Source organism: Arvicola amphibius, chromosome 11, assembly GCF_903992535.2.
Source record: "Arvicola amphibius chromosome 11, mArvAmp1.2, whole genome shotgun sequence".
Classification (NCBI taxonomy): domain Eukaryota; kingdom Metazoa; phylum Chordata; class Mammalia; order Rodentia; family Cricetidae; genus Arvicola; species Arvicola amphibius.
In genome coordinates this window covers 12263899-12289711 of record NC_052057.2, presented here as the reverse complement: position 1 = coordinate 12289711, position 25813 = coordinate 12263899, and the positions used below count along the sequence as shown (strand labels likewise).

General features: G+C 42.0%; 1 protein-coding gene across 1 annotated transcript; it reads left to right on the top strand.

Moving 5' to 3' along the window:
- Positions 1 to 15560: 15560 nt before the first annotated feature.
- Otol1 (otolin 1) lies at positions 15561 to 25538 on the top strand. The gene is made up of 4 exons (XM_038346938.1): positions 15561 to 15948; positions 21198 to 21287; positions 23993 to 24064; positions 24640 to 25538. Exons 1-4 carry the CDS (start codon positions 15561 to 15563, stop codon positions 25536 to 25538), a joined length of 1449 nt encoding a protein of 482 aa, XP_038202866.1.
- The last annotated feature ends 275 nt before the right edge of the window (positions 25539 to 25813 follow it).

The window sequence follows — 25813 nt, the reverse complement described above, 5'->3', positions numbered from 1 at the left end:
AGTCTCTAGCATGGAAAACAACATCCATTTCCCCAAACACTCCTCCCTCCAAAGTCCCAAATGCGGAAGTCTCTTGAGTAATCACTGTCATGAGGGTTAGAGAAAGCACAGCGTGTGGCGATGTTACTGTAAAGTTGGCCGAAGACTTCCCAGCACAGGAGCATCTAGCTTATCATAAGAGAACTGTAAGTCAGCTGGATGCCCAGCTCAGGGCTGAGCTTTGTTCCAGAGTCCCTGATACAAATCCCAAGATGGGATGGTGAGTTAAGGTTTCTGAGACCTCGAGTGGCCTCGAAAACTTGGTATTCAATGAGGTAACAGAGAGTGTGACAGAGACAGAGCTAGACAGAGAGATTTACACAGAGAGAGACAGAGAGACACACACAGAGACAGACAGACAGACAGACAGACAGACAGACACAGAACTCATCTCTCTCTCACATCTTCTTTTAAGGGCACCAATCCCACCCACAGGAGCTGTATCCTTACTGGGTCGATATGCCTAGAAGCTCTCTCCAAATACAGTTGCACAGGGAATGAAGATTTTTGGTGTATGAGACACCGGGGACCCAGCTGACCCACAGAAAAACCGTTTTTCATACAACTAAATTTGAACAGACTTATCAGTGCTAAAAATGTCACCTTTAAAGAAACACACAAAAAATGACCCGAACAAAGCAATCTCTTTCACCAAGCATTATCACAGGGCGGAGACCCAGGGTGCAAAAATCAAACACTTGGCAACCAGTTTCAGTGAGTTGAAATTGTCTAGCAACTTATTGGAAAACGTTGTTTTCAATTTCATTAAATGTAAGTAAAGACAATGATTTGTGAGTATCGCCACACATATTTTATCAGCACTACCAAGGGCTCCGGCAGTGAGGTGTTTTAAGCCATCTAAGTTGAGTGGTACATAAATCCACCCAGTGCCAGCAGGCCAGGGAGCGTAAGGAAGTGCAGGCTGGCGAGAATTCCTAATAGTTAACACCTTTTAACTGCAGCTCCAAGGTTACTGCTTGTACTTCAGCAAAAAGCACATGCTTGGCACGGAAACACTCAGGAAGAACAGGGTAAAGAAACCACAGACACCTTGGAAAGAGAAGGAGGCAACGCGAGTTCAGCTTTGGCATCGGCCGCATCTGAGTTTGTGTGTTGCATCTAATCCGCCTTCACCAGTTAGCTTGAGAAAAAAAATTAATCACTTTCTGTGTTCTAATATACATACTTACATACATACATTTTCTCACACAATGCATCCTGATCATAGGCTCCCTTCCCTCCACTCCTCCCAGTCACTACCCCCACTCCACGCCCCTCCCCCGCCCCAGCCCCGCACTTCCTCTTAGCCTCTTCATTTCCTTTCAGAAGGCAGCAGGCCTCTCAGGAACATCAAGGGATGTGTTCTGCTATCTTATTAAAGTGGGGATGACAGCATTTGTCTCACATGGTTTCATTAACTAGGCAACTATTAATTGAATGTGTTATTAATGTGTTTATATTTAATAGTCCCATGCCGTCTTTCAGATCTACAACAGACGTGGGTGGACCTTTGCTCATTTAGCTTCTCTTTTCCTCTTTGAGCACAAAGGTTCGTCCAAGCAACATAAGGAAAAGGATTGTGAGTCAATTTCCCTCCGGCAGGGGTCAGCACGCACTAGGGAGACAGCCCACCAGGAGCAGGTCCCAGCCGAGAGCTGATGAGAGCGGATGATGAGATTGGGGTGTCAGGGTAAAAGGGGCCTCTTCTGGGAGTGAGCACCGGTCTTGTATCTTGAAAAGCACAAGTTGGGCTGGAATCCAGGTTGAATTGCAGACCTGTGCTGGTTCTGGACCTCAAAGACGACAGTTCCGTAGGCACAGTTTCAGGGCAGCGTCTTGCACATTAGTACATTTCTAAGAGACAAAGTCCCTAGAGCTGCGGAGGGCAGTGGTTCTACCGCATTAAGTTTTGGAAACACTTGAGGAGCTTGGAGCTGCCACGTTTGTGGATACTGGCTCCGATTCCAAGTTGAGATCAACGACGCTGCCTTTTCCTTTATTCTTCTGTTCTTCTTTCTTTTAAATAAAAGGTTTATTTTTATTCTATGTGTAGGAATGTTTGCTTGCAGGTATGTATGCATGCATGTATGTATGTATGTATGTGAACCACATGTGTGCCGGCCTGATCCCCAAGGAGGCAAAACCCAACCAAAATTAAACAAGGTGAAAAAACAAAAAAACCAAACCCAACCAATCAACCAACCAACCAAAGCAAACAAAAAACCGCCAAACAACCAAACCAACCAAACCAACCAAACCAACCAAACCAACCCCAAACCCCTGCAACTAGAATTACAAACAGTTATGTTCCCACACGTGAGTGGTAGGAACCAACCCAGGTCCTCTGCAAGAGTTAAGAGTGCTCTCGGCCACTGAATCACTGCTCCAACCCCTTGTCCTTCTTAACAACACTTCGGTGATTCTGATTTAAGCAATCTCACTACAGCGTTACACATGAGCTTAGATCCAGATAGAGCAAACCTATTTCAGGGAAGCTTCTCACATGCACAATAATGAATGCAGGAAAATGGTCACATCAATCAACATTTGAGTGAGGTTAAACATCGGAATGAGTTTAAATAGCCCTCACTTGATGGACAGTCAACGAAAGTATAACACAATCGTTTAATCGGATTCTTCTGTGCAACAATTAAAGAGAAGAAGGCAGATGTTCTATTTGCATTTTCCAAGGCTTAATGTTCGGTTGTGGAAAAGTCTTTAAGACAAGTAGCTCAGAGAAAGCAAGTTCCAGGGCCAGATGGCCAGTGAATTAGCTATCCAACTGTAGGTATGGAGACATGGTATAAATACATGAAAGGGGTTTGGAAGGATTCATGTGTAACCGTGTGTATTTTGAGTGGAGGAAGGAAACAGTGATTGAGACGCTCTTGAAGTAGTTTATGTGTTTTCAGAAAGTAAGCTGACATATAACTTCACATTACCTGTATTTAAAAATGAGAAGAGATCTAGCTCAAGCCACCCCATTTATAGGTGAAGAAATTAACATTCGCCTGCCAAGAGTCTCAGATTGAGACCTAATTGCTTTTCTCTGGGCACCCGATGAGGCCTTTTAAAATGAAGTTGTGGTGGTATTGTCCCTACCTTCAGTATCTGGAGGCAGTGTGAGCTAAAGAGAAATAAGAAGCCAGCTGGGTGAGGCAGGGCTGTTGTAGGTAGCTTGATTAATCTTGAGCTTGCCAGTGTTTAGGCGTGAGTGATCGGCTTTCCCGAAATACTGAAGCAGGAACGAGATAGATAGCTTTCACGATATTCATTAATGCACTCTAACCAGAGGCGCTGCTGAGTTACACTGCACAACCACAGAACTCCCTCCACGTGGATGAGCTGTCAGGGAAGTCACATGATAATTAGAAACATGCTTTGTAACTCACTGTGAGTAATCAGTCTATCAAGTTAGTTCAAGTCTTAAGAAGGGCGCAATTTCTCAAAGAATGTAATTCGAACGTGTTTGTGAGTATGGAATAAGGAGAGAATTTACCTAAGCCAAAATGAATCATGGTGCCTGGTTAATCTAGCTGGCTGCATCCAGCAGGAGTCTACTTACCAATGGGGCTAGAGTTTAAGTCCCGTTGGTTCAGGCTCCTTGGGCTGCCTGGATGGGTCATTATTCTGTCCTGCCTCATGTCCTTTTCTGTGTTTTGACGACTGCTTCACTCTCTTGTCCAAATATCAGATGTGTTAATCCATAGATTAATGGTCTGGGATTTATTTTTTCTTGGATTCCTCATTTCATCAATTTCTTCCCCCACTGTTGGGTTCTTTGTTATCTAAATGGCAATAGTTTAAAGGGAAACCTTTCATAAAGGCTTCCTCCCAACACAGCTTCCAACAGCCGCTCAGTCTCTGTTGGCTTTAGTTTAGCATGGATGTGATGCTTATTAGCCTCTTAGTATCTGATCTTCAGCATTTCATATTTGTTCTTTCTTTCTTGTTTGTATTTCTCATGAGGATGTAAACTCCATGGAAACAGGAACCATGTAGATTTTCCTTCTGCTTTATGACCAACCCTAGACTAGACTCTGGGGCTTGGGAAGGTCTCATAAACACCATCAAAATGCATGAGAAAGGCATACCATGAATGGACGATCCATCAGAGGCCAATAGCATTTTTAAAATTTATAAGTCCTTGGGAATGTCACATGGTTACTCTCAAATAAGGGCAAAGATATGATTTTTGGAAATCAATTTGGCCAAGAAAGACAGCAGAGTCCCATCCTCCAAACTGTGCAGGTTTCAGGCATTGTCCCTGGTCCACCAGAACTAGACGATAAGACCCTGTCACTGAATAACACACACCTTGATTGCAGACCACAGAAATCATACAGGAGCTGCACCGAAAGCCTCCTCTGTGTTCGTTAGCTTGCATAGTGGCGGAAGCTCCTATGCCGGCAGCTGGGGAGAAAAGTTAGCGGGGAACTTTCTCAGCTTTTGACTTTGCACACAACAGCACCAACCCATGGGGCCAGATGTTCTCAAGGGCACAAGAGTGGCACAACTGTTATCAGGAAAGCCAACTGATTTCTGATTGGATCTGAGTCCCACTTCACAGAAGGGTGGGAATTCATGACTAGTACTGGAACCCGGTTGAAGTCCCATGACTGGGGAAGTCACAGGCACCAGGGATGCACCTAAGACATTTGCTTTGCTGAACCGACTTGCTGTCAAATAGCAAGTATTTATGCTTAAACCCATAGACTAGTGCCATCCTTAGCTTTTACCAAAGAAGTTTCTCTCTGCAGTAATGGCAGTTAACGCAGAGACTAAGGTTGGTCCAAGTATTGAAAACAAGTGACTGTTGAGTACTCAGCCTTAAAGTTCACACCCATAGCACCCCCTCCAAGACTCAGGGGCTATTGTTGAAGGAGTGGAAGAAAGAGTGTGAGAGCTGGACAATGGGAAGTTGCTAAACACCGTCTTATGGGCATGTCGTGACTGTGGCATTCATGAACTCATAGAAGCCGCAGTTGCTGGCACAGATTCCTCATAAACTAAACCAGTAGATAGTAAGTCAGAGATTAGGGAGGGGCATGTGGGGCCCAGTACCACCAAGGGAAGCTACTGGAAGTCTCGGTCTGCTGAGTCTGCTGGGAGAGAAGAATACATTGATATTAGTGGCGCAGCCACTGCTGAGCAGTAGATAACGCCACACTGAAGCCCACGAGGGCAGGCTCTGCTTATGCCCAGGGTGGGTCAGAAAACAAAAACCAAACCAAAAAGATGTACGAGTTAAATGGTGACACGGTGGGAGGAGGTGGTGGTGGCTTACTGGAGGTAGGAGGGGCATAAGAGAGGGAGGGGAAAGTCCGTGACTAGAATATATTCTTTACATATATGAAATTGTCAAAAATACATTAATAAAAATGCAATGAATTTGGCCAAGAACTGCTTATTCTCAGTGGGTGATAGGTTGACCCAGCACTGGGGAGGAGAGGGATCACATTCAAGTATGTGCATGTCTTCTACATGGCTGCTCTCCTAAAATAGAGTCTCCTTGAGCAGGGGAAAAAGATGTCTCAGAATACCCATATGTCACACAAGTAACCACATAAAGGTTATAACACACAGCAAGTACACTTCATACAAAACAGAGTTTTTTGGATGAAATAGTAAGCCAAGAAGAATGGTCAACAAAGTTAGACTAAGACTCTAATAAATCTCAAGACATTTGCATTTGATCAGATTTCAGAGTCTTTCTCCAGATTCGGAGGAAGTTGCTACCCCCCCTTGTCACACAGACACTCTCCTCTCATTGGGTAAGGACAAACCTTGGAAAAAAGAAATCAGACCCCTGTCTGATGACAAACGAAATTGAAATTGCCAGGGTGCTATCCAGGAGAAGGATTGCCGATAAGGGGACACCTATAAGGTATGGGATGATTACAAATATTGATTTATTTTATCTTCCATCAGGCCCTCTGAAATGAGATCCCAGGCTTAAAAAGTTCCCATTAATATTATTTGCCTCAAGGAAATAAAAATATGAATAGAAATGGTAAAGCATGCAATTAATAACAGGTACTTCTGCTCTTCGGTATTAAGTCTATTTTTTGTATTGATTTTTGAAATGCAGAAGTCTGTGGATTAGAGTATAGAATCATTCTTAACTCTAGAGTGACTGACTTTGTAAATGTCTGTGAGCAAAGTAGACAAAGCAAATTCTAAAGGAAGAACAGCGGACACATGTTGTCTTGGTAGCATGCACATGCAGTGGTTAATTTTCTTTCGGAGAGGATGTGTAGTGAAGATCTTAATAATCAAATTTCGTTTAGGTCATAATAGTTTAGATCAGCTTCATTTATAGCAACATAGATCAATACAGAGCTGCATTAAAAGTGTGGTTTCCTTCATAACAATTATCTAATGAGGAAAAATATTTTGCTTTAAAAATGTTTTATTTGTGGTGTTTTACAGAAGAATTACGAATAGTTCCAAAAGCTTAATATGCATTATTATCTATGATAGAATTAGGGAGATATTATATTTGTAGACATATTGATCATTTATTTTCATTATATCTTGCAAGGGATTTATAATTCATGAATAAAAATGAACTGTGATGTAACTTTAGGTGAATATTTTTAAGACAGAAACCAATTTTTATTTATCGTGTTCTTCTACCATCATTATTCAGGAAAAACCACTAGTGTTCTTTCTTTGGATGTTCAAGTCAAGTTGCATGTTGAAAGTTCGTAAAGGACACTGGCATTCATTTTTCAGGCTGACTAAGTCAGTTTTTCTAATGCGGTCTGCTCTGCATTGACAAAGCGAACACTCTCTGTCCCTGGGAATAGACCCGGAAAGTCATTAACAGAAGAACACCCATCTAAAAATTATTCTAAGAAATATTTTTTCTTCTGAAATTCATATTTTATCCATTATTCCCCGATAGTCTTCAAGTCTCTTGGCAGGAGTCCAAGATAAAACTAACATGTATATTTTAGCATGTTTAAAAAACAATTAGCTAGAAATATACAGGCATTAATTAATTAGGTTAAAGGGGGCTAAGAAGATACTCGACACAATTTATCCCATTTTCTTTAGTGTGGAATAAAGCCTCGACACTTGGCTGCTCTTCTCAATTCCTGGGATTTATGAGACATTAGGCAGAGGTCCATATTAGAGAAGAAACTTTATTTTCATTTACCTATCATAGTGATATGACATTTATTATAATTTAGTCCTACTAGGGTAGCCTATAAGATTTGCAATCTAAGTGCGGTGCATAATCTCCTTCCAACTGTTTTAATTGACATTCTGCTATAATGAACCCACAGACCATTACCTGGTTAATTGCTTGAGTTACAGTGCTTATACAATGCCATTCTTTGTCCTTGGTCTATGGGGGTATTAAATAGCACGGCTGTCCTGGAGAGGAAGAGGTGCTGTTTTTCATGTGATGCATTAGCCTCTTGGTAGTGTTTCAGGGACAGGCTCCCTTCTGTTCTTCTCTGGGCTGATACCAAATCTGATACTTATCAGGTCTTTGCTAGTCTGGGATTCTCAACTCCCTTCAGGAGAGCCCTTGACCTCTCAAGGGCTTCTCAAGCCAGAGACTCAAGCAGAGTTTTCTAGGAGTTGACTCTGAGGTCCTGGAATAGGTCCCAAGCGAAGTGACAAAATGAGACCGGAGAGTGTTTAATTCCCTAGCACCCACTGAGATTAGCCAGGATTTATTGGGAAAGGTCTCTTAATACTTTAGAATTAGAAAAGGCACAGAGCCAGCTCGCGTAGCTCCATTTCTTTGTTTTGAATAAGTCCCTCAGTCCTAGGGAGTGGGAACAAATGCCAGGTTCATGAGGCGGGTGGTGACCTAGGCTCAAGGCTCCATTAAGAACCCACATCCACTAAGAGGTCTTGCAATTGCCAGTTATAATTGCCAGAGCAAAAGAGGCGGGTGCGAGGGGGAGCGTGCCAGGGCAGTGCAGAGGATGGCTGTGTGGGTCTTCCGCGATTTCCACCTGCATGAGGATGATGTGGGTCAGGTAAATAAATAGCTCTGTGAGCTGCCGTGACTACCAGAGGCTTCTAAAGCACTTGTTGAGACCTAGAGACGAGGAAGACACTCAGGGTTGCTTACAAGCCTAGGTGGACTGCTCTTCTCAACTTCACACTCATGTGGTTTTACATGCATGCTTCTACATGCGTGAAGGGCCCTCTAGTGACCACCAGGTCCCAATGGGTGTGGAAGACGCTGACAGAGTTTGGGCTATCAATGATATATTTTTACATATTATACATACACAGCTACTCTGTTTTGCCATTCGTAAACTCTCTATCCTAATGTTAATGTTTCTGATGACTAGTTTTATTCTGGGTTAAAATAATAAAGGTATGTGTTTAACTCTCATGTGTCTGTTTCTCTCTCTCTCTCTCTCTCTCTCTCTCTCTCTGGAAAACAGAAGTTTGGTAACAGGAATCTGTATAAAACAAAATATTTATTGCAGGACATCTCTTTAGGAGTTACACTTCACATTTGAGATGCTTACACCTGGACTTGTGGTAAGTGTATAAAAGAAATCAATACAGATCCTCCCACACTCAGAAGCCAGGCTACTAAGCTGTTGGTAGACAAAATTACAACCTACCACCATGTCCTGGCACCATCTACAGCTTCAAAGACAAACTTAACAAAAACATGTGTTCATTTTCAAACTTCTGCATCCTTAAGTTTCCCCAGAGGATCCCCTTTTGCAAATCTTCAGCCTTTCCCATAACATCCCCAGTGAAGAGCACTGCAAAATCAGGCGTTCTGTTCAATCTTTAGAAAAAGGAAGCGGTCTGCTCAGATGTAGCCAGACTCACTTTAATGAGTGTGAGAATATTTCTGACCAAAGGCATAGAAAAGACTCAATGAAATTGACTTTGTAGAGAAGGTTTCTCATGTGGGTTCCTGTCTTTATCATGGTTTTTCCGTTAATATGCCGATTCGATAAAAATATATATTGTAGATATTAAATATAAGTGTATCAAAGTGACAACTTTGATAGCTTGCTAAGAAATACTTAGATCAAATGATAGACAAAGGTACAAAGCAGATGCTATGATCTAGCTCTGTCCCTGAGTTTTTGAAATCAGTAAGCTCTGTGTTTGAGAACAGCCAGCCATAAGTCTCTAGAAGAGTCAAGAAGAACAGAACAAAGAGTTCCCACGTTTCTTCCACCCACACCCTTAGCTTTTACAACCAGAGAATTATCTGCTGGGAAATTTGACTTCTGTTTCATTATCCAGCTGTACAATGACAGGTTCACACTGTCCCTTTCCTCAACCTTCTATTTGTTGAGCAAATGGAAGAATAAAACCGCTACGGCAGACATGGCCAGAATCACCGTGAGTAAAAGCTCATGCAATCAGCAATAATAATTTTGTTCTTCCCTTTGAAAAGTTTCTCTTTAAAAAAAAGTTTTTATTTCTCAGTTTTGGCGATGTGGAGCCGGGGCTTATTTTTGCGCCTAAAGTTGTTATACATTTTTATCAGTGTGCCAACCCTAGAGGTGACTTCATTTCTTAATCAACAGGCACCTCTTGGTCTCACCCGAGCTTGGCTGCTCTTTCTCTAATAGCCCTAGTCTGTGTGCCTCAACTTGCAGTGATCCAGAATATGTACCTTGATTCAGAGCAGGGTGGGAAGAGTGGGAACCGAAAAAGCAGCATGCAGAGAGGGAAAGCAATATCCCCATCTGCAGCTGGACTCTGTGTGATGTCATATTCTGAACCAAAGCCAATCTCTTCCCATTTGATAGAAAAATGCTGAGAATATGTTTCCATTTTACTGCATATTTATAAGGCAAAAAAAGCATTTAACTTGGTAGAGTGTGATGTTACATTCAATGTGCTTAATAAACTTATAATGGGTTCATTTATTTAGACACTGGAAGAAACAGGCTCCCACTGGACAATAGAAATTACGGTGCTTTTGCTGCCTCCATCAACACAATGGGATGTGCAGAGCCTGTCAGAGAAGATTATAATCACTCTGGAACTGCCCTTAAAAAATGAACCAGGAAACAGGAATCTGTGCTGACGATGTCTCTTTTCCTTCCTTTTGATACTCCATGTACTTGAGCATAAACTTGAGATCTGAGAGCTAGAAGCTTCCCTGTATAGAGAATTGAGGCACAAGGAAACAGCGTATCAGAAACTGTTTATTGTATTTTCAAAGACCTGAGAGCACAACACCATGCACCCCAAGAAGGAAAGAGGACCCATAGCCCATAGGAGGAAAGAGATGAAAGTGGCAGGCCAGGGAGAAATGGCTCAGGAGTTAAGAGTGTTGATTGCTCTTCCAGAGGACCCAAGGTCAGTTCCCAGCACTTGTTTGAGGTGGGTCCCAACAGCTTGCAACTGCAGACTGCAACTCCTGGGAATCTGATGCCCTCTTCTGACCTGCAGGCACACATGCATGCAAACACACACACACACACACACACACACACACACACATACACACACACACACACACACACACCCCACATGAATTAATAAAAGAAAGCAGTAGCTGTAATCGCTCCTCCCCATTTTCCTTCTCTTGGCTTAGGCTCTTATGGGGCCTTGTCTCCTAGCAAGCTCACACCTGAAATGGAAGTGAGGTTAATAATGTAATGATCCTTTTGGCAGCTGCTCATATCACTGTTGATTCATTATTTGAATGAGAAATCACAGAAGCCTGCTAGCATCCTTAGCCCAAGTCCTAGGTCATCACGTTTCTCCACGGGGACTCAGGCTTCTTAGGAGTACTTGCCTGTTCTCTCCATGTCTCAACACAGAGACAACCAGGCTCTTCTTACGGAATCTGCTTTATTGGAAATCCACACGGACATTCTACAATCCCTGACGTTAGGTGAATACTTTCAGTAGTATTGTTTTGATTGGAACACTGCCATATCTATAGTGTCCTACTTACTACAATTATCTCTGGTTCATTCTGTAGTTTACACGGAAACTCAGATGCTATCTAAGCCCCAACCTTTATTTCCAAAAGGGAAAAAAATATAGCCATTCTCTTCAGAAAACTTTCCCATGTACTGATTTGTTGGAATGGGGCTTTTCATGCCATCTTCAGGTTCTCAGGATGATAGGAAGTAAAATCACAATTCTGAGAATTCTCCTAGAATCAAATACAAAGTTAAACCTGCAACTGTGCTTTTCTTCTGAGTCTGTGCTCTCCGTGCTTTCCCAGGTGGACTTAAAGCTCCGTGTCACCAAGTTTCTCCCAAGTTTAGCTTTCAGGGACTTCTTGTTGCTTGTAGAACGCATGTCAAGTCTTCATGGTCGTCACCTGACGTGATGTACCCTAGGAGGCCACACAGGCTCACTTCCCTTTCTTGAGAAGGGAATCTGGTTCCTGCTGTCTGAAAGGTTCCAGGCTCCTTTCTCTGCCCTTCCATCAGTGACCTTTTTTGGGTCTTTCCTATAAGCTAAGTGATGCTTCCTTCCTTCCTTTCTTCTGCAGACAGACTGTCCTTGCCACTTCTTCTCAAGCACCCCACTTATTTCCCGCATAGCGTCCGCCACCGTCTGAAATGCTCACCATCTGATATTTGTTGTTTCTGCTGGAATAGGATCTCTACAAATGTGTTGTCCTGTGACTCCTGTGTTTGATATATAGCACCTGGAAGAGGAGACCATTAGTGACTATGTGAACTGAATAAAAGGAAAGAAGGAAAGAATAAAGGATGGGGGAGGGGAGAGGGAAGGGAAAGGAGAAGCACAAGGTATAAGGAGCAGATTATAAGAGATTGGCCTAAATGAAACATTGTAAGACATTAAAATTCAGACAGGAATATTATGTCATGCATGCGTCAGCCAGAGGTCAATGTCAGATACCAACCTCAGTCACTTTCCATTTTATTTTGAAGACGGTGTCTCCCACAGCCTTGGCTCTTGGCTAGGTTGGGGTGGTCACTGAGTTCCAGGGACCCGTGTGTCTTCCCCTCCCCAGGGCAAGGCTGACAAGTGTGTGCTGCTGCCCTGGGCTTCTCGAGCTGGATACTGAAGCTCTAGGCTTCATGCTCGCAGGGCAAGGATTTCACTGACTGAACCTTCTCCGCAGGCCCTCGTCCTCTTCCTCCAATCTTTATTTTAAATCCTTGTTGGGATTTCACCTTCATTAAACTTCAGACCTAAAACTTCTTTTTTTTTTTTTTAATTGCCTTTTGGTGACTTGAAATTTTGTCTAAAGTCCTCACTTATGACGGGTTTTGTTTGGGAGCTATGTTTTTATAAATTTATTTTTTGGGGGGTTTGTTTTTGGGTGAAATAAAGTTACATCACTTCCCCCTCCCTTTACACTAGCCTTCCTGTGCCTCCATTTTATAACCTATTAAATGGGCACAGTGGGTTTTACCTGTGTGGTTCTTTTGTGGTATAGTCAACATAATAGTCAAAAAGTACTTAAAACAGTGCCAGACAGATTGCCAGACAGATTGCCAGACAGATGCTGGACCACTTCTGCTGCCCAGGAACCCCCGGCTTTCTCTTCCTTGTTCCTCCATGACTAGTTTCCTAAGATCCTATTACAAAATTCTTTTTTTTTTTTTTTTTGGTTTTTCGAGACAGGATTTCCCTGTAGTTTCTTGAGTCTGTCCTGGAACTAGCTTTTGTAGACCAGGCTGGCCAAAATTCTTACAGCATAAAAAAAATTACCATGTATATATGGAGGAGTAACAGATGTATCCCTGTAAGGAAAAAGAAAGTTTAGTTGCTTTAGAGTCAATAATATCTTATTGTTAAACTGGTTTGGTGGCACATACCTTTAATCCCAGAACTTGCGAGGCAGAAGCAGGTGGATCTCTGTGAGTTTGAGGACAACCTGGTCTACCCAGTAGGTTCCAGGACAGCCAGAGATGTAACACAAAGAAATCTTGTCTTGAAAAGAAAAATCTTGTTAAGTATAGAGACCTCTTAAACTTTTTCATCTTTGACCTCTTTTTACCTGAGAAATTTTTGTTGCACACTTAATGTATAGGTATATACAATAGGTATACAGATCAAACGTCCACTGGTAATAAATCATAACAAAATTAATTTTCAAGTAATTATTCATTTCACACATGATTTTTTTTTACCATTTATGAGAAACAGAAGCAAATGAGCATGCTAATGAGCAGGGTCTATCTATTTTTTACGCCAATATTCAGGGTTAAGTCTTGGCGGAGCGTCTGATATGGCGGGATGTAGAGGATTTTGAAAATTTTTCAGAGCTGAGTGACATATTCCAATATTGTAATTGTCAATGCTAAGAGTGCTGCTTTAGTTAAATACAAAGGACAAAATGGAAGATGTATGTTTAGTTTAGAAATGGGTGGAAATTCTGTCTTGCCACCAGGCCAAAATGTATTTAATGTTTTTCTTTAAGCGAAACTCAAGACAGCAAATCAAATAGCATTTTAAAAAAGTCAAACATTCTAGCATAATCCAATCCAAAGACACACTAATCTGATGATTAACGTGACAGTAGGAAGCAATTGTCTTCGTTTTCCATAATTAAGCAATTATGCTTCTGTAAGTGCAGTGTGCACAGTAAAAACGCTGCAATTCCTAACACACGCTCATCGGGAACCCGAGTTGACCTATTGCTGGCCGTTTTCATAGGCACTGGGTGGCTCGGTGGTACACGCAGTGCATAGTTTACGCATTGTGTGCTTAGAGACAAGGCTTGAAGGAAGTCACATGACACAACACAGGTGAGCATGGCTGGAAGCACTTCAGATACCCTGGAAGTCTGAGTTTAAGTTAAAATTTGGTTCCCGTGTGTTTAAAAACGTATGACTGCTACCAAAGTTTTAACGATGCCCACCAGCTGTGGCGTGATCTGGGGTCCTCTGAGCCACAGTTTAAGAAGCTTGAGTGCAGCATTTGAGGGGGATGCGTGTGAATGGCTGATGCATGCCAGTCATGTGCGTATGTTCATCTTGTGGGTGGGACGTGTGTGGTGCGTGTGTGCATCTGCAATCACACGCATGATGAACTAACTGCTGTTTTTACTTCCGTTGTCTCCCATCTCCTCTTCCTAAACGTAACTCAAAGAGGATAGGATCATGACTTAACTTATGTCTGGTGTCATTAAAACTAATTCCTTGTTCCTTGTGACATTACCAATGTCAACTGATACTAGTCAGGTCAATGGATACAGCAGCAAAGACAACCAGACGGAAAGTTAGAATTTTTGGACTTTTACCCGGTTTTGAAAACGAAGCGTCCCATCTTTATCTCTTCCTCTGCTTTGATTTATGTCTGTCTCTATAGCTCTACTCCATGGAGCTGACCTGGGATTTATTGTTCTTTAATCCCATCTTTATAAAGTCCACATGATTTGTGGAAATGAGTTCAGGTCTTGAAATTAAACCAAACTGCATTGTATCTTAAATCCAATATTTACTGGTTTTATGACCTTGGACAAGGTATGCAACTTCTTGGTGCTGGCTTCCTCATTTGTGATGGAGAATAATCACATGACATCTGCCTTGTAGACACGTTTGGAGAACTGGTTGGATTGATGGTGTGGAGCTAGGTATAGGGACTCTCCACATAGTAGGTGCCTTTCTCCCTCTTAATTTAAATTCTCTTACTATTTGTCTCTACTGATTTTTTTTCTGTCTCATATCAGAGAAAATGAATCTGTACCCTGGGCTGTCTGTTAGCAGACTGTTTGGAGTTGATGGGGTACGGAATCGTGAGCTATCACAATTTTGCTTCACTGGGAACATTATACCATGCTTCTTTGGATGTTGGTTAAAAAAAACTTAATAAGAATAACCACATTTGCCTAATTAAAATTACTCAAAGATAAATGTGAGTTTTTAGAAAAACTCCCCAAAATCTACCACAAAGATTCTGTGAGCTAAGTGGCATGTGAAAAGCTAAGGACATAGCATATTTTCAAAGTTATGATTTTTCAAATTGTCTCCCTCTCCATTTATTATAATAGGTTCCCTCAGAGTGCTCTCCCAACAGCGCCATTATCCCTAGTAGATTTAAAGACTATTTTACCAGTACCTTTTTCGCCTGAAATAATTGAGTTTGCGGGAATAAACTATTCGGCTCAATATTTTTCATCTCCCTCTAATACAAATGTATTTGATTCCTATAAATCTGAGTGAGGTCAGGGAGGAAATCACACATATTTGTTTTCCACAGGGTACAGGAGCTATTAAGGCACGCTGCACTTATTATAGATCATATTTGCTATTCGGCAAGATAATTTGAATGATTGAGAACACCATTTGAGAACACGTAACAACCAGGAGAGAAACAACCAGGAGAGAAAACTGAACGCACAGTACTTCTCATAATAAATTAAAGAAAATGCTCTGTGGCGACTCACACACACTTACATATAGAATATACCAGCTGTACATCATTCTAAATCACGTATGCTGTTATCCTTATGTCTCAAAGATATATTTTATTTTTCTCATATAAGGACAGATGGTACCAGTGCTTTTGTTTGGACCATTTATAATGTGTGTGTGTGTTTTTATGTCTTTCTTCCAGCCTCAAACATGTGGATATTTTCTTGGCTTTGTGTTCTTTTAATTATTTTGGCTGTGGCTGATGTGGACACAGTAGGGAAGACCACAGCGTACACCAAATTTACAAAGAAATCTGACGGGAAGGAGATGCTGAAGGGCCAAAAGCCATCCAATGGCTTTCCTCTGGATGAAGAAGAAGCCCTTTTTACAGAAATGGCTGCTATGGCAGAGCCCACCACTAGCCCCTCTCTGTCAACCACGGCAGAGCCTACCACGGACCCCTCTGCTCCCGCCACTGCCGGTCTGTTCACTTTTGAAAGCTTCTCTCTGGACACGACTCGTTTCTTTTTAAATTGCTGCCATTGCTGCTCTCTTGTCACTGGGGAGAAAGGAGAACCTGGAAAGATGGGAAAACAAGGTACTCGCAAGTGCCCAACCGAATGTCCCCAGAGAGGAGAGCTTAGGGTGAAGAACTGATCTGAGGGTTTCTGCGCTGCCGTACAAGTAGCAGTGACGGGCTGCTTGCCCGTAAGAATGTGACGAATGCAAGTGGAAACATGGTTATCGATACATATTCAGATTGAGACAAAAAATGCAGTTCAGTAACCACAGCTATATTTATTTAAAAAGAGATTTATTCTTATTGTATGATTATGGGTATTTTGCCTGCATGGATGTCTGTGGGCCATGTGTGTGCCCGGTGCCCATAGAAGTCAGAAGAAGGTGTCAGGTCCTCTGACACAGGGGTTATTGAGGACTGTGAGTCACCATGTGGGTGTTAGGAATTGAACCCAGGTGCTCTAGAGGAGCAGCCAGTGAGTGCTCTTAACCACTGAGCGTACTTTTCCGCCTTAATCACAGCGGTATTTCAAGACCTTTCTCTACTAACCACACACGGCCTACGCCTACTGTATTGGGTAACACCTGCTGTATTAATAGCGCTCGTTCGAACTGAGACAGGGTTCATCCCAACTTCAGCCTCGGAGCTGAGGTTTTTGTTCAGGGGATGAGCAGTGGAGTGGGTTTTTTTTTTTTTTGTCGGTTTAAAAAATGGTAAATGAAAATCCTATTGCATGGCGAGAAAGTGTGGCAGCCGAGGGACTTTGTGAATGCTATTTGTAGTTAGGATTAGAAGTGGAAGGGCTTTGAGTGGAAAAATGAAATGTAAAATTCAGCGTGGTTCTCATTGAGATGCGGAAGCAACGCTGCCATTGCCCAGCAATTTTCTGTGTTGAAATGAATATGCTCTCAGTTTGACCGTAATGCATCCTGGCTTTTAGGTGCTAGGTAGTGTAGACAACTTGAGATGAAATTAAAGATCAGAATGCCAATTTCAAAGTCACTATTTCCTGAAAAAGAATTCATATAGAGTTTGTGGCATCTAACCTGAGGAAGAGCAAGCTGTAAAATCAGGAGTTATGCATCAACCACTGAGGTTTTAATTGATTTCATCTCATGGTAGCAGGTTTTAGAGAGACGTGCTATTTATGCTGAGCAGGATTAAGGGGTAAAGAGAGTGAGATTAGGACCCCGAGGTTTCCCGGCCGACGACACAATATTGGAAACGCAACGAGGATGAGGAAAATCATATTTATCAGAACTCTTCATATCTTACTTGGCTGGCAACACCGCCTTCTAAGGAGACAGTGAGCGCCATGGCACCAGGGCTTTTGTCTCACCTGATGACAGATGAGACTGGATTGTTCTTGGCCTTCAGCGTTTTTTTCTAATCTTTGTGACATACATTTTGGAGGTGTGCCCAGTTTCTAGCCTGTCTGTGTAACTCATATGTCATAATCTAGCTGCCTATGTCATCTGACTTAGAATGTTCTGTATTTATTTCTGCTGTGGATTAACACGGGGTGTTGTACATGCTAGGCGATTGCTCGTCCACATTTTATTTTGAGACCATCTCACAGAGTGGCCCATGGTGGTCTTTAATCACTCTGAAGGCCAGGCAAATCAGGAACTTGTCTAACTCCTGCCTCAGCCTTTCAAGTAGTTGCAGTTACAGACCCATGCTGTCAGGCCAGGTTCAAGCTCAGAAGGTTGACCATCACAGCTCTTTCTAAGAAGACTTCATTACTTCCTGAAGTCTCAGTTTCAACAATGGGAAACAGGGTTAAATGAAACCATGATCAGTATGAATATGTGATGCCCGAAATAGAATAAATATTCTACAAACTGCTTTTATCCCTCAATTAACATGGAGTGTGGTTCTAGCTTATGAAATTCTCTGGGCCTGATAGGACAGCATCCTCTTTTTTTGAGATTCAGTTATTCTAGCTTTAGAATCCTGAAATTTATTTTTTTTGAGATTATAATATAATTGCATCATTTCCCAGTTCTCAAACTTTCTCCAAACCCTCCCAAGCACCCTGCTTTGCTGTCTTTTAAATTCATGGCCTCTTTTTTTCCCCTTTAGTTGCTGTTACATACTTCTATGTGTTTACATATGTGTGTATTTATACACACACATATTCCTGAGTATATACATAGATCTGCTCAGCGACTTTTCTTTCTGTGTTCCTTTCATTAGAAACCAATATAAGAGCAACATTGAACAAATTCAGAGAAAAAGAAAAAACTACACAAATCCAAGCATCTCAACTTTTTTTCCTTAACTCTCTGTCTTTGGTCACGTGAACACACATATTGCAGGTATCACATAGTGCATTATCTACTATTATTTATTTATTATGTAAACAATATTCTGTCTGTGTGTCTGCCTGCAGGCCAGAAGGGGCACCAGACCTCATTACAGATGGTTGTGAGCCACCATGTAGTTGCTGGGAATTGAACTCAGGACCTTTGGAAGAGCAGGCAATGCTCTTAACCTCTGAGCCATCTATCCAGCCCTGCATTATCTACTTTTAAAAGTCCACTTAGATCCAATTTATAGATGAAAAACATTATGAAAATATGGAGATATATTTAATGGCCAGAAGGCAGCTCTCCATCTTTTGCTTCTGTTTTTGGTTCAGTTGCTGTGGGCTCCCCATGTTAAGAAGAACGGGGAATTTTAACATCATTTTTAAAACTTTATAAAAATACTGAAGATATTTTTACATCGCGCCTGGCGATGTGCTCTGGTTCAGTGAGCATGTGGTCAGCTTAGAGGTTGCAGCACCTGCCTGCACAGAGAAGGGAGGCAAAATCAACTGGTTCACCTTGAGTTCAATCTTAAGGTGTTTACGAGAACACTACCTAGGTGTCCATCTCATATAGATGTGATAGAGTTACATGATGTGCAGTTACATGTGTGCAGTACATGATGCGCCTGCGCCAACTCAGGGGTGTGGTTTGTTGTTTCCTTCAACAGCAGAGCCCCATCAAGCCTTGGGGGACAATGCACAGGGAAAAAAAAGACAGTGGCTTTCTTGTTTACTTTTATCTCCTCTGCTTAGTCTGTCTCTATTCCTCTTCCCATGCAGTTCTCCTTCAAATGGCAGAGACTGCCTTTAGCTCTAACCTCTACTGCAAGCAACTTATCAGTGGTTTCCTTTTACAAATTTATAGTTTCTTCCAAAGATGAATTCTACTGAATATGATTTTTCATTTCATTGAATTTTTAAAAAAATTTATTTCTATTTCATTCTATCCCATTAGCCTTAATTATAATTAAAATGCCATTTTGTAACTTCATTGGGTGAGATTATCTATATGGTAAACTTTTGGAGAAATTAGCCTTGAATTATTCAAAGTAAGAAGCAATTTTTGCTCTGCAAATAGGACTGAATTTGCAGAAAGAATAATGAATTGGCTGGGCAGTGGGGGCTCACGCCTTTAATCCCAGCACTTGGGAGGCAGAGGCAGGCGGATCTCTGTGAGTTGGAGGTCAGCCTGGTCTACAAGAGCTAGCTCCAGGACAAGCTCCAAAGCTACAGAGAAACCATCTTAAAAAAAACAAAACAAAACAAAAATTAATGAATTGAGTTAGGTGTGTTTTAGGCAAGTGACTGCCTGGATAAATGAGTGTATCTGTAGTGATTTGAATGAGGGAGGCCCCCCAAAAATTCATATTGCATGCTTAGTTTAGCAGGCTTTCTTTTTGGCCACCAAGCAGCTCGCAAATCATGACATGGAGACTTATTATTAGTTATTAATGCTTGGCCTTAGTTTATGCTTGTCTCATTAGCTCTTATAACTTAGTGCAACCTATTTCTCTTCATCTGCGTTTTGCTTCGGGACCTTTTACGTTTCTTTCATCCTGTATGTCTGGTCCATGTCTACCTGGCTGGCTGGTCCTGGCCATCTCCTTCTCTTTCTCCCTAATTCTCTCCTCCTCCCAGTTAACATCTGTGCCTGCCAGCCTCACCTATCCCTCTACTGCTTGGCTATTGGCCGTTCAGCTTTTTAGTACACCAATCAGATGCCTTATGCAGGCAAGGTGAAGCAGCTGCACATCTTTTCATCGTTAAACAAATGTAACACATCTTTACATAGTTAAACAAACAGCATAAATGAACATAACACATCTGTACCTATTTCAAGTAATATTCTACAACAGCTTAGTTCCCAGTTTGGTGACTATTCAGGAAGGATTAGGGGGTGTGGTCGTGTTGTAGGAGGAGTGTCACTGGGGGCTGGACATGGAGGGTTAAAAAGCCTAAGTCAGGCCCAGCCTGTCTCTCTCTGCCTGCTGCCTGTGGATCAGGAGGTAGAGCTCTCCACTACTGCTCCAAGGCCATGCCTGTCTGCTTCCCACCATGATGGTGGTGCCCTCTGGGACTGTGATCCTCAAATTAAATCATTTCTTTACTGTGGTTATCTTGGTGATGGCATCTCTTCACAGCAGTAGAATAGTAACTGAGACAGTGTCCAGTGAGGTCAGAGACTTGCATGATCTCCACTGTGCCTGCCTCTCAACCCCCAACCCCATTTTGGTCATGACTTCCATGCATGCACAATGCTATTTTTTTTTTCAGTTGTTTAAAGACACTGTTTTTTTTTTTTAAGACACTTCAGGAAATTCTAATTCCCTTGTTGAGTCTTTGCTTAATACTGTTTTCTCAGGGAATTGTCTTCTGACTCCATAAATGTAGCTCACTTTATTTCTAACTGTAACTTACAATGGGACCTTCCTATTTACTTTGTATCAACTAGAGTGAGATAATTTCCATTTCCCCTTATGTTATATGTTTAATGTTCATCTTGCACAGATTCTCATCCCTGGGTGAGGGGGAGATTGTTGCATTTCTAGTATCTAGCAAGAGGATTCAGAGTACAGAAAACGTCACAAATCGTTCCTAATCAGTGAGTAAGTGGATGAATGGGAATCTCAAAGTGTTCTTTTTTTTTTTTTTAATTTTCAATTTAAAAGTATGGTCCTATGAGGTGAAGCGTCAGATAATCATTTTGTTTTTGTCATTTGATATAGTGCCGCTTCCCTGAATCATTTGATCACTGCCATGACTTTAGTGACAGGTACTAATGGGCTCAATTTATCTATTCAGGTAGTACAAAACGGCAAATCAGACAAAATCAAACAAAATAATCAGACAAAAATACTGCTCTCAGAACTCTGTAGTGGCTCATTCTAGCCAGATTTTATCATTAGGACACTGAGAGTTTTTGGTCTCAATAAAATAACGACCTCTTCCCCTGAACTAATGGATTTCAAAATATAATTTTTCTAATGTGATGATTTTGAAACTTCCTTCGTAGGTCCTAAAGGGGAGACTGGTGATGTTGGCAGCCCAGGGCCCCCAGGAATCACTGGACCCCAAGGTCCCAAAGGCCTGAAAGGAGAGAAGGGTGAGTAACCATTTCCTTTTCGGATCAAACTCAGGGAGACTCTGAAACAAAGGCTCGATTGTTGATAGAGGGTTTTCAAACGTGCAAATATTTGATAAATCATCTCATATATTCATTTGACGTGAAATACTAACTTTATACCTGCCACTTGAGAAACTTTCAGGTCTATGGGAGCCATCCTGCCTGCCTTTCCTTCTCCCTCTCATCCTCTCACATGCACACAATCACGTGCGCGTACAAACACACACAAAATGACATATACACACACACCTACACACACACCAGTAGGGGAGACTATTTTCTTAAGTTATACTATTTTTCATTTATTCAGGCAATGTGTTTTAATTATGTTTTTCCCTCTCCCAACTCCTCCCAGATCTCTGCCACCTCTTTACCCATCTAACTTCAGGTTCTCTCTCTCTCTCTCTCTCTCTCTCTCTCTCTCTCTCCATGCTATAAAAAAAAATGTCAAGAGAAACTCTTAAACAGCCTTCCACTAGGCTCCCGGTGTGACCCAGAGACTAGGAGTTACAAAGTATGGACACCAGGGAAGGGTCTTTTCTTTTGTGTGTGAGATCTTTTATTCCTTCTTTTCCTCGCTCTAGTACCGGGGAGTGAGGCCATGCATGCTAGCTAAGGCTCCTCCGCTGAGCCATACACACACACCCAATTAAGTGTGGATATTTTTCTTTAATGCAATTAAGTTAACATTAAATAGCACCAGAGTAGGTAATCCTGTAGAATATTTAGTTTTGGTAGAAATCTGGACGTTAAGGAGCATTTGATATTGTTTTTGGCTCACTCTGAAATCAGAGGTGTAATCAATGATGGGGCAACTGAATAAATTAATTATAAGCTCAAAAAATCAAAAAATTATTTAAAAATAATTAAAACACAGCAATGATTTTCTTTTTTTTTGCTGGCTGGACCCTGGCAGAAGTGGATTTTTATTGACTTACAACCTGTTTCTCAAAGAAGATTTGTAGCTATGAACACTTTCATTGATCTTTTCCTGCCCAAGAAGTCTATAACTCTGAAAACATTAGCATAGACGCCTTTCTGTCCCAGAAATGACTGGTTCTTTTGGTACTAAGGTAGTCACAGATTCCCTGAGATAGTTAGAAATTCCCCAGTGAATACTGGTACCCTACAGAAATACCATCTGTCCATCAAGCTCAGTGTTGTCGGAGGTCAGAAGGCCTAATGTCACATATACATCACCCTCCGCACGGCTGGGGAAACTGCCTAACTCATTCTTGCTGGAACAGTCAGTGAAGTAATTACTCAAAAATTATGCTTAGGCGAGAGAGTGCTACTTTGCACTTGTCAGTTACGCGATTCTCATTCTTGGAAACATTTAATCCTTTTGTGGCTGAATCATATTAACAGGGAGCCTGTGAAATAAGGGGTGAGTGATGAACCTCCTCGGCGCTTCGTATGTTTTGGAAGCTAGACTTCTGTAAGTGGAAGGAAATCCGGGGCGGTACTGTAAGACACAGTTCTTAAGAAGAAGCTTTGATGAATGATCAAAGTATAATTTCATTCAGCCAGTCTTTAGGAAGTGGCAACTCTACTTTCCTTTTACTTCCAGACTTGGCGTGGACTCCTGGTTAAGAATAAAAGTTTTAACGTTTCCAAAACCTTGCTTGAATGGCTTCACGCTAGTCCGTTAATGTCTAACTGAATACTTTCAATTAAGGCGATTAATCCCTTTAAATAAACTTAAATGCCACTAATGCTGGGTGTGGTAGTACACGCCTTTAATCCTAGCACTTGGGAAGCAGAGGCAGGCAGATCTCTCTGAGTTCAAGGTCAGCCTGGTGGACACAGTGAATTACAGAACACCAGGGACACACAGAGAATCTGGATCTAAAAATATATATATATTACATATATACACACAAACACACACACACACACACATAGCATACCAGTATTGCTGAATGAAGCTGGCCAACATTCCATTACTGACAAGGAGGGACTAGGTTTGGTCCTTCTCTTTCATTCAGCATCAGAATCTGTCAGAATACATTTGGATATTTTTCTGGTACTCCATAGGTTAAATTTGCACATTTTTGTCTAGAGTAATAAATAGAGAAGCCAGCTCCTTAGGAAACTAGAGTGACCCATACTGAGTGGTATTATGGCAAATATCTGTATGTTTAATTTTTTTATTATCATAATGATTCCTGTAGCTCTGTAAGAGTGTACAGAAATTATTCTAACATGCAATGAAAATGACCCATTTTGACAGTGTCTCTTAAAGGTGGTTTTTCTTCCCTGGCTTTGTTTTTTTGTTAGTGTTACTGAATGGGAGAAAGTGGTGCTCTCTCTCTGTCTAAACTGCTATGGTGGGTGGCAAAGAAGAAATTTTGTCTGACATTCAAAATTTACAATAGGAAAAACACCAGCTCATACAATCACACCATTTGCCGATTATTTGAAATTTCATGAGGAATTTCAAGAATCATGTGAAGGCTGCAGGAGTTCTGCTCAAGGGATCAGCTGTTAATCCCCTCTAAGTGGCTTACTACCAACCGGAACTCACAACCCCAGATGCCTTTCAACACCTTCTTTTCTTGTACTGCTTTTCCTTTAAACAACTTTTGTTAAGAAACGTTGGAACGTGGCGAAGCTCTGAACCACATGTTAGATTTATCCCAAATGACATAGTTGTGTTGGAATCAATCCCTGTACTATTTTAGGACTAAAGGGAGAACGGGGAGACCAAGGAGCAGGTGGCGTTCCAGGATACCCAGGAAAGCCCGGAGAGCAAGGTAAAGTCCAATCGATCTACCCACGTGAGGACCCCAGTGCAGGAAAGCCTGTCTCTTCCTGCTTGGAAATGTCGGATCGGCAAGGTTTATACTCCAGTTCTCAATATTTTAATTACTCAGTGTGCTCATTGTGTGAGTTGAATCCAGGAGTTGAGACATTAGGCGAATACGTCTGCGCTCTGCTCCCTTCATGAGCTCTTATCAGAAACAGAATCTGCCTTTCCTCTTCTGCGGCTGTGAGACTTTGGGTGTAGATGGGTCAAACAGAGATTGGAGCGGTTACCTGAGTTGGGTCAAGTGCAAAAGCTAGTGGAATAAAACAGCTCTGTATTATCTTAAAAGCAAAGAAAAAACCCCGAAGCATTACTGTTTCTTGGAAGCCTTAGCTATTCTTCTGAGAACATGACACGGTAATTATTGCTCACTACATTTAATGACTCCTTGAAACAGACATTACGGAGGCAAGAACCAGGTTTACAGGTCCTATTGGTGGGAATTATTTTTAATATTTTAGGTAATAGCATCCTGTCGTAGCTTATATGATTCTTAAGCATTGTTTCATTTTTTCATTTCAGGTGGTTTTGGTCCCAAGGGAGACAAAGGAAACATTGGCCCGGCAGGAATTAAAGGACAAAAAGGCTCCAAGGGGGACCTGTGTGGGAATGGCACCAAAGGAGAGAAAGGGGACCCTGGGGCTACTGGTGCCCATGGCTTCATTGGAGAGCCTGGGGCGAAGGGCGAGAAGGGGGATGCTGGGGAGAAAGGCTATCATGGAGATTATGGGGAGAGGGGAGAGAGGGGGCAGAAGGGTGAGGCAGGCGTGAAGGGAGAAAAAGGCAGCAGAGGAGAAGCTGGGGCAGAAGGCAAAGGCGGCTCGGATGGTCTACCTGGACCCAGAGGCGATCCCGGCCCTAAGGGAGAAAAAGGAGATGCAGGTCCTCCTGGTTTAACTGGACCCGCCGGGCCAAAGGGTGAGCTGGGGAGCAAAGGGGCTCGAGGACCTACTGGAAAGAAGGGCTCCCGGGGGGTTAAGGGCTCCAAGGGCGAGGCCTCTCATGTTCCACAGTCGGCTTTTAGTGCCCTGTTGTCCAAGCCTTTTCCTGCCCCAAACATTCCCATCAAATTTGACAAGATTCTCTCCAATGACCAAGGCCATTACAGCCCCATCACTGGGAAGTTTAACTGCAGTGCTCCGGGGACGTACGTGTTCTCCTATCACGTCACAGTCAGGGGCCGGCCTGCTCGAATCAGCCTCGTGGCCCGCAACAAGAAGCAGTTCAAGTCCAGAGAGACGCTCTATGGTCAGCAAGTAGACCAGGCCTCCCTCCTGCTCATTCTGAAATTGAGTGCAGGAGATCAGGTGTGGCTGGAAGTGTCGAAGGACTGGAACGGGCTGTACGTCGGCCCTGAGGATGACAGTATTTTTAGTGGGTTCCTCCTGTACCCGGAAGAAACTCATGGAAAGTCACCATAAATTCGGGTTTTGGACACTGCACTTTTGATTTAGTCTATTAATCTTGAGCACAGCTCTTAAAAACTTTGATTTTTTCATGATTATAAATGCAACACAGAAACATTTAAAAACTGTACAACATAGAATTACTCTGATTTCAAAGCATCTCCTTTGAAATATTTATGTTTTTGAGAACATGTCTATTAAGTTTGTAGCTAATATTTTTCATTTAATTATGTAATGATATTACTGATGCCATTTAAGGAATTAATAATGGCAACGTTCAATGCTATGGA